General features: G+C 38.0%; 3 protein-coding genes across 3 annotated transcripts in view; 2 read left to right on the top strand and 1 right to left on the bottom strand.

Annotated features, from left to right (window-relative positions):
• LOC119685810 overlaps nt 1–1,084 on the top strand; it is a 7,289-nt gene extending 6,205 nt beyond the window's left edge. The window contains exon 2 of the mRNA XM_038100196.1: nt 392–1,084. Coding sequence (XP_037956124.1) covers nt 392–1,084 — 693 coding nt within the window. The remainder of the gene's footprint in view (nt 1–391) is intronic.
• Nucleotides 1,085–5,438: 4,354 nt separating this feature from the next.
• On the top strand, nt 5,439–7,361 carry LOC119668153. The gene is made up of 4 exons (XM_038077572.1): nt 5,439–5,472; nt 5,528–6,383; nt 6,448–6,517; nt 6,575–7,361. Exons 1-4 carry the CDS (start codon nt 5,460–5,462, stop codon nt 7,007–7,009), a joined length of 1,374 nt encoding a protein of 457 aa, XP_037933500.1. The 5' UTR covers nt 5,439–5,459; the 3' UTR covers nt 7,010–7,361.
• Nucleotides 7,362–7,393: 32 nt separating this feature from the next.
• On the bottom strand, nt 7,394–8,924 carry LOC119668154 (60S ribosomal protein L10a-2). Its single transcript, XM_038077573.1, has 3 exons — nt 8,838–8,924; nt 8,363–8,518; nt 7,394–7,959 (listed from the first exon to the last, which is right to left on the bottom strand). The coding sequence occupies exons 1-3, from the start codon at nt 8,840–8,842 to the stop codon at nt 7,467–7,469; spliced, it is 654 nt and encodes a 217-aa protein (XP_037933501.1). The 5' UTR covers nt 8,843–8,924; the 3' UTR covers nt 7,394–7,466.
• Nucleotides 8,925–9,242: the final 318 nt, after the last annotated feature.

Raw genomic sequence — 9,242 nt, 5'->3', positions numbered from 1 at the left:
TGTGGCGACCCAGTTGGCTGTGCATTTATTGAATTTAAAAAGTAAAATTCAATTTCAAATATTTTTAAGTTTTTGTTTTGATTGATGAGAACGTTTCGATTTTTCTCTCTGTAAAAAGTTGAATAAAAGTTTATTAACATTGAAAATTTTTAGAGTTTTATTAATTAGCAAGGTGAACAGATCATTGCTAAATTGGTGACCCCGACGTGATCTCGAAAAAGTTTAAATTTAGAAATATTAACTTCTGAGCTAAATATCTAATTATCGAGCTGTGATGTCAGTTGCAGACGAAGGTGTAGTAATGGCTTCTGATAGTGGAAGTGTCGTAAACCGTGTAGCAGTGAAGGTGCCACCGTTTTGGCACGAGCGACCGGAGATTTGGTTTGCTCAGATCGAGGCGCAATTTGCAGTAGCTGCCATTACGAGTGACATCACACAGTTCAACACGGTAGTAGCAGCGATTGAGTCAAGTGTTATCGCCGATGTAAGTGATGCAGTGCTTCATCCTCCTGAAACTGGAAGATACGCTAATTTAAAGGCTTGCATCATAGAGCGGTACAGTGAGAGCGAGCAGCGGAAGATTCAACGGTTGTTGTCAGAAGTTGAACTTGGTGATAGACGCCCAACACAGTTGCTAACGGAGTTGACAGCGTTAGCTAAAGACAAGGTGAGCGATGAGTTCCTTAAGTCTCTTTGGCTGAAGCGTTTGCCACCACAAGTGCGCGCTATTCTGCAGGCATCGAACGTGGCACTAGCAGAACTGGCGAAATTAGCAGACCGTATTTGCGAGGCGGGGGATTTTCAACAGATAGCTGTAGCGTCAGCCTCTGATTGTCCAGCCTATTCTGAGAATGCTGTGATTTTACGAAGGCTTGAGCAAATCGAACAGCGTCTGAGTCGTTTGGATTTACGTCGTAGTGAGTCGGTGCAAAGTCGATCGTCATCGAGGAGACGTAGGCGAACTCGTTCCCGACCAGGAAGTCATCCAGATTGGTGCTGGTATCACGAAAGGTTTGGTGATAGAGCTAATGCTTGTCGGCAGCCCTGTAGTTTTGTGGCAAGCTCTCATCAGTCAAAAAACTAGGCACTCCTTCTACGTCGTCGAGCCGAGAAGGGGTTAGTGTTCGTATAGCTCGACTTAGTATTAAAGATCCCGCCACGTCGACCGTTTTTCTCATTGATACTGGTGCGGACATATCAGTTTTACCGAAGTCGTTCTGTCGTTGGAAGCAAAGGGCTAACAGTGTTGCATCAGTTAATTTATATGCCGCTAATGGTACGCCTATTCAAACATTTGGCGAGCGTCGACTGCTTTTGTCTTTGGGTTTGCGTAGACATTTCCCGTGGACGTTCGTGATTGCGGATGTTAGCTGTCCTATTGTTGGAGCCGACTTCCTTAATCACTATGACTTGTTAGTGGATTTGAAAAGGAAGCGGTTAGTTGATTCGAAGACGACTTTGATGATGAAGGGTAAGGCTGCTGTGTCTCAAGAAGATACTGTGCGTGTGTGTGGTTCAGTTTCAGCTTATGCTGAGCTGGTTAATGAATACCGTGATTTAGGCGTTATGAGTGCAAATCGGATGGGTTTAGTTACTAAGGTTGAACATTGCATCGAGACATTTGGTGCGCCGTCATTTGCTCGTCCCCGACGTTTAGTTGGAGCCAAACTTGAAGAAGCCAAGAAGGAATTCCAATTTTTAGTCCAGACAGGGATTTGTCAACCTTCGAAAAGCTGTTGGGCAAGTCCACTTCACATGGTTCGCAAAGGCGATGGAAGTTGGAGACCGTGTGGCGATTATCGCATGCTCAACGCGCAAACTAAACCTGATCGGTATCCGATTCCGTTCATTCATGATGTGACGAGTATTCTTCATGGTAAAACTATGTTTTCGAAGATAGATTTGCAGAAAGCGTATCATCAGATACCGCTTGCACTAGCAGACATTCCGAAGACAGCTATTACAACTCCGTTTGGCCTGTTCGAGTTTCGCTTTATGACTTTCGGTCTCCGTAATGCTGCCCAGACGTTTCAGCGTTTTATGAATGAGACTCTAGGTGATCTTAATTTCGTTTTTGCGTACATCGACGATATTTTAATTGCGTCAAAAGATGAAGCAGAACATAGAATGCATTTGCGACTGGTTTTAGATCGACTTAGAGAAACTGGTTTGACCGTGAATTTTGCCAAGTGTAAGTTCGGCTGTTCCGAGATCGAGTTCCTTGGGCACGTTATTAGTGCAAAGGGTTTACGTCCTCCGGAGAGTAAAGTTCAAGCTGTTCGTGATTTTCCTCTGCCAGCAACGGTGAAACAGCTTAGACAATTCTTAGGCATGGTGAACTTTTATCGGCCGTTTCTGCGTAACGCTGTGCAGAATCAGCAGCGGTTGTTTCATCTTACACCAGGTAACCGCAAGAATGATAAGTCGGTGATTTCTTGGACTCCAGAAGATATAGAGGTTTTTGAGGCTTGCAAGAAGGATCTTGCCCAAGCTACGTTGCTTAACTTCATGGCTCTGGATGCACAATTGACGCTCACGACTGATGCTTCAGACGTTGCGGTGGGTGCTGTTCTCCAACAAGTAGTGAAAGGTGTGACTCAGCCATTGGCATTTTATTCAAAAGGTTTGAGTCCAGCGCAGACTAAGTATAGTGCTTATGATCGTGAGTTGACTGCTATCTATCAAGCTGTCCAGCATTTTAAGTATGCATTAGAGGGACGTGATTTCGTCATTTTTACGGATCACAAACCATTAACGTTTGCGTTCAGGCAAATAAGTGAGAAGGCATCTCCTCGTCGTGCAAGACAGCTGGAGTTTATTAGTCAGTATTGCACTGATATTCGTCATCTGGCTGGTGCAGATAATACGGTGGCTGACTCTTTGTCTCGGGTTGCTACGGTTCAGTTGGAGGCAAATGTTATTGAGTTAATTGCTGAGGCGCAGAAGACTGATGCAGAGTTGCTCGCTCAGCTGAAGAGCCAGTCTGAAGATGGTGTTGGGTTGAAGAAGTTGAGATTGCCGGATTCGAGTATTGAACTGTACTGTGATGTGTCAGGCAGTCGTGTTCGTCCTTTTGTTCCCGCAAACTGTCGGCAGCTGGTACTCTCAAAACTCCACGGTTTGGCTCATCCTGGTATTCGAGCAACGCGGAAATTGGTGCAGGCTAGGTATGTTTGGCTTGGTTTGGTTAAGGATGTAGCTGTGTTTGTGCGTAGTTGCATTGCGTGTCAGAAGTCCAAGATTCAGCGGCATACTAAAACACCAATTGGTTCGTTTGCTGATATTGATAGTCGGTTCCAGCATGTTCATGTTGACATTGTGGGTCCATTGCCTTTGTCTCAGGGGAAGCGTTATTGTTTGACTTGCGTCGATCGTTTTTCTCGGTGGCCTGTTGCTGTGCCTCTTTCGGGCATTACGGCAGAAGAAGTTGCAGCGGCTTTTATCGACGGTTGGGTGGCAAGTTTTGGTTCTCCGCAGGCTATTACCACTGATTTGGGTCGGCAGTTTGAGTCTGCTGTATTTCGGGAACTGACGAGATTGCTTGGAGTGAAACACTTTCATACCACGGCTTATCATCCTCAAGCAAATGGCATGGTTGAACGTTTCCATAGAACATTGAAGGCAGCCATTCGATGTCATTCCTCAAGTAATTGGACGCAGTCTCTTCCGCTTGTGTTGTTGGGATTGCGAACGACACCGAAATTAGACCTAAATGCTAGTCCTTCAGAGATGTTGTTTGGAAATCCTCTTTGTGTTCCAGGGCAGATGCTTTCGGATTTCAAGCAGAAGTCGTCCGAGACTGATTTTGTGTCGGCGTTGCGAAGGGCTTTAGCTAAGGTTAAATCCGTTGAATCAACAAGACATTGTCATCCATCTGTGTATGTTCCGCGTGACGTTATTAATTGTAAGCACGTTTTTCTTCGAGTGGATCGTGCTCGAGCTCCACTTGAGCAGCCTTACGAAGGTCCATTTGAGGTGCTGAGTCGTAGTGAGAAGACGTCTGTTATTGTTTGCCGTGGGAGAGAGGTGACTGTTTCGAATGATAGGTTGAAGGCGGCGTACTTAACGTGTGATGATCTTGAACAGGTTGTTCCAGAAACGCGTCAGCCTTCAGCGTTGTTGAATGGTGATCAGTTAGTGACTTCTGGTGATTGTAGGCGTGAATCCCTGTTGCCGATTCCGAAAGTGACACGAGCTGGTAGAGTAGTGCGTTTCCCAGCAAGGTTAGCGGAATTTCGGGATTAAGAGTGGTGTTGTCGACTTAGTTGTGGTGTCGCGTTGTTGCTAGTACTCCATCGCTAGGAGGGGGTACTGTGGCGACCCAGTTGGCTGTGCATTTATTGAATTTAAAAAGTAAAATTCAATTTCAAATATTTTTAAGTTTTTGTTTTGATTGATGAGAACGTTTCGATTTTTCTCTCTGTAAAAAGTTGAATAAAAGTTTATTAACATTGAAAATTTTTAGAGTTTTATTAATTAGCAAGGTGAACAGATCATTGCTAAAGCTCATTTTGAATGAAGTGTTTATATTCGTTGTAATTCATTTGTTCCCATTTCAAACAGCTGTTTTTTCAACTAAAAAAATGTTGCATGATCGTTAAATATATCTTCAAACCTTACAATATAAAATGAAAACATATTTTTAACTTCTATTAAGTACTTTTTGTGAAGTAGAAGTTATAAAAAGAGGTGCATCGTTTTCAAGGAAATGCAACCACCAAACATTTGTTTACGTTTTTTTTTGTAAATACGTTGAAAATAGCTTTCTCAAACTGTTAAAATGCCATGAAAAGCTTTTATTTAGGGTATATTCAATGTATTCCTTTGTATTTGAAACATGTTTGGAACGCATTCGACCCTCGTTGGGGCGCATTCATACCGAATGTGATCCAAAGGATTTCATTAGCGCTTGAAATTTTGTATGTAAGAATGAGTCATTCGCTTCTCATTTTCGATTTTTGACCAAAATGAGCCATTTGAGGCCAGTGTAAATGTCATATTAGTTAGTACTATATTTAAAAGTTTTCAACTGTAATAATATATTTTCGTGAAGATAATGTTGTTTGCAATATAATCGCTCATTAAAATAACGTTATTATTTTTGTTTTTAATATCAACTTCTTCATAATCGATATCAATCACCTTATTGAATAATTTCAATAAGGTCGAATCAATCATTTTAACAATAATATAATCAAAATAAGTTTTTTGTTGCACTAAAGTAGTAATAAGAGAAACATATATAAATGAAAGTGATTAATGAACGACTCTTCTACACATCTGTCAAACTCTAGTTGTGTAATGTGGAACAAAGAATATTGCACAATTATTCTTTGGTACACAATTACACGTTTTTGTAATTATTCGTGTGTGGTTCTATATTTATTTTTCATATGTTTTACCTATTTTGTAAATAAACAAAATATCAAAACATTTCGAATAATACAAATTTTTGGAAAATGAATGTTGAAGGTAAATTAACAATAAATACATTATGTGCAACAAATTCTAAAATATTGAAGCACAGGTAATTTGGATGTTAATAATGGTGTATTTCCCGATATACGCGACACTGTGGATCAAATCCTGCAAGCTGCACTACGAGAATCGTCGGCATCGTTAACAATTGAAGAAAAACAAAAGTTTTTAAAAGCAATACGTTATAAACTTTTTACGCTAATAGTTCAACATATGCAAAATTTTCAGAGATTGCTTATTATCTCCCGGCGGCGCAATCAACAGCGTTTTAGACGCCGTCAAACAATGATGCGCTCTTTTTATTTTCAAAAAATGTTGGAATGCGATACAACTTTAATAGAATTTATTTCTAAAGCACACATGAGACATTTCAAAGAAATTAAGCAAACTAAAAATACTGATTCTGTTTCCACAAAACCCATTCCTCGGAATGTATTTGACGATCTTTCTTCATTCACTCAACAACAATGGCTGACTACGTTTCGTATGTCAAAAGAAAACTTTGACGGATTATGTGCGCAACTAAAAAATTTGATACCGCCAATACAAAATCGAGCGCAAATAGTGCCGCTCGAGAAGTGTATCGCAATTGGACTGTATGCCTTAGCTAGTGGCGATGAGTACACTCCCATTGCTCGGCTATTTGGTGTAGCCAATATAATTGTTTACAAGATCAGAGCGATTTTTATTGAGGCACTATTAAAGAAACTTGGAAGCAATTTAATAAAAATGCCTAAAAAGTCTGAAGAATTCCAAGAAATACGCACAACATTCAAACAGGCATCAAATATGCCAGCATTGGTGTTGGGTGTTATTGGAGCTTGTGAATTACCAGCAATAAATAAAGCAGAAAATCTGTGTAAGAATCCTATCACATTTGAAGCACTTGTCGATGACAGACTGCTGTGAGTAGCATTACATATTATTATTATATTATTTAAAATTAATGTTGTGTTTATATTTATATAGATTTCGTAAAATACAACTCCAAGGCGATGTTCCCAGTTTGTTTATCGACGCTCCTAATGAGATACTTAATGTAAGTGATCATTCTTACACTCAAAGTATTTATTATAAGCATTTTTTGTTATATTAGATGGAACTTCAGTTGGTTAATGGAAAATATATACCCTGTTTTGCGGTATGTGCTACGCAATATTATCCGTTGCGTCTATGGCTAATGCATCAGTATAAAAATCCGAGTGCACCACATGAATTTGACTTTAATGAAGCCATTGAAAACTTGGTTATATTTAAGAACGAGGCATTTCGTCGTTTGTTTTCGCGCTGGAAAATTTTAACACGCAATTATGGCATTGAACCCAACACTATGACATTAATTACAACGGCTTGCGTTGCATTGCACAATCTGTGTGAGGAAAATGAGGAAGAATTCAACGAGGACTGGAGTGAAGGCGTAAATTTATGTGATGAAATCAGTTCTGGAAATGTGAAAACCTTGCCAAACGCAACTGAAGCTTTAACTATGCGAAACTTTCTTGCACGCACAATTAGCTCAACCGAAATGTAGCTCTAGATTATTATATAATAGTTTGTGGAGAAATGCTGCTTACTTAAATAAGTTACCACTCTTACATGCGCGATAAAATGTAGTTATGAACAAACAAAATTCAATGGCTAAAATGCGCCGAAGTACTGATATTTTTAAGAAAAATGCATTCCAAACTTTATAAGGGGCAGTAGTGTTTGTGGATATTAGCAATTTATCTCCAATTGCATGATGTGCTCCAGTTTACATAAAGCGCCCAGAATATCAAGCAACATAATCGACAAAAACGATTGCAACTTCATTAGTTGCATATAACCAATATTCCAGATTATACACTTTACAATAATTAATAATCTCTATTTACATTTTATTCTAAAATAAAATGTATTTAAATAAAACATAATATTTACATATTAAAACGTAAAAAACAATTTATTTTCAATTTGCATTTTTGGGCTACATACACTTCATACATATTTTAGTATAGACGTTGTGGTGGACCCATGGATGACTTAATGTGCAATGAACGCACGTTTTGCCAGTTCTTCTTCAAAAGTGATACCAAGAAATTGATAGATAAATGAATATTTTGTACCAATTCATCGGGTTTCATGTTGACATGACCAACGGCTACGGACAAACATAAGACTTTCTTCATTTGGAATTTGATAGTTGATTTAACTTCTTCAATTTTGGCCATCATAGACTCTTGATGGGATAACAAACCAGGGAACTTGCCGGCTTTGTTCAAACCTGGACCCAATAAACGTGGGATTTGTTTAATCAAAGATTCTGAAGCTAAGAAGGCATCATAAGATTTGGCTAGTTTCTTGACCAATTTCTTGTTCTTGTTAAGTTTCTTTAAAGCTTCGGCGTCCATGCATTCAACATTATTGACTTTAGCTTCATCACAATGCTGTTGATCGCCAAGGATGCACACCTTCATTTTTGGACGGGGGATATGCTTCAACCTAAAATTAATATTAATATAAAATTAGATAAAAATAATAATCACTTGCGAAAGATAACTAGATAATTATTGATGTAATCAGTAAAATTCTTCCACATAAGTATTCAGGTAATACATGCAAAATATATCACATCATTTTATACATAAATCAATAATTAAATCATGAATTAACTATAATCTCTTAAAACTTACACAGCCATCAATAGAGGCAGCGTTTGTTTTTTATAAGAAAAACTTAACTAGGCAGTCTTAATATCACTTGTAATGAGCAATATTGCGACCTACTCAATTTGTTTTTAAGACCCTGAGTGCAGGTCCGTCAGAGGTAAATTTTACAACTGACTTCCTGAGAAATACTCCAAACATTTTACTGCTGGTCATATTATCTCAGGTATTCAACGTACTTGACTGTGCCGGAGAAACGCTTGTCCTTCTGAGGATCGTAATTCTTGAGGCCAATTTGTAATTCAACTGTCTCCAAGAAGCCCCGCTTCTTCTTTTGGGAGAATTCCAAAAGCGAATTTACGCTTTCATAGAGCGTATCACGCGATACTTTTGATCTGAAAATATAAAAGAAAAATTAGTATTTCTTTCTAAAGAAATTTTAAATTGTTTTGTTTTTAAAGAAAATGTACAAAAATCATGCTAAAACTATATATTTTATATTCTATATCGCTTTTTTTTACCACAACTTTTCATTTTAATTTGGCAATCATTTCCAAACCAATATAGATATTGAAAGATCCATACAGCTGGTTTATTGATTGCGCATTCTGTTCTAAATTAGTTTTAAATAAATAAAAATAGCTCCACATTAATAAATATTCAAAGATCTCAAAGATTTTTAAAGATTAAAATTAAAACTTTTAGGACACTTACGCCATTACTGTCTTCTACGACGGTCTTGTCACGAAAGAAGGAACATACGTTTTTTCTAAAGTCAGTTGCGATTTATTTCTTTTTTTTTGTACAATTGTCAAAATTATTATACAAAAATTTGACAACTAGGTGGCGACAGGGAAATACATTTGTTTACAATAGTACACGATAAGGTGTTGCGAAACTTTTTATTACTTCTTAAAACGGTTAAACTGCATAAATTTAAGCAATGTATTAAAGCTGCTTTATATAAATAAGTTTTTGTATTTGGTGAAGAAAAGGTTTGTTTCCATACTTTTCAAGTAAAAATAAATAAAGCTCAAGTTAAAAATTCTTCTCTGAGAAAACAATTTATATACTTTGTAGGATAAGAGTCCAATTGAGATATGAGTAGAGTTGATGCAA

The sequence above is a fragment of the Teleopsis dalmanni genome, chromosome 1 (assembly GCF_002237135.1).
Source record: "Teleopsis dalmanni isolate 2A chromosome 1, ASM223713v2, whole genome shotgun sequence".
NCBI classification, from domain to species: domain Eukaryota; kingdom Metazoa; phylum Arthropoda; class Insecta; order Diptera; family Diopsidae; genus Teleopsis; species Teleopsis dalmanni.
The sequence above is the reverse complement of the archived record's forward strand: the minus strand, read 5'-3'. Positions and strand labels throughout refer to the sequence as shown.

Bases quoted from the DNA above. Each gene is read 5' to 3' on its own strand.
- LOC119668153 (XM_038077572.1), top strand. The intron at 6,384-6,447 runs GTGAGTAGCATT...ATATTTATATAG, and splicing joins CTTGTCGATGACAGACTGCT to ATTTCGTAAAATACAACTCC. The intron at 6,518-6,574 runs GTAAGTGATCAT...TTGTTATATTAG, and splicing joins CTCCTAATGAGATACTTAAT to ATGGAACTTCAGTTGGTTAA.
- LOC119668154 (XM_038077573.1), bottom strand. The intron at 7,960-8,362 runs GTACGTTGAATA...TATTAATTTTAG, and splicing joins CGTTTCTCCGGCACAGTCAA to GTTGAAGCATATCCCCCGTC.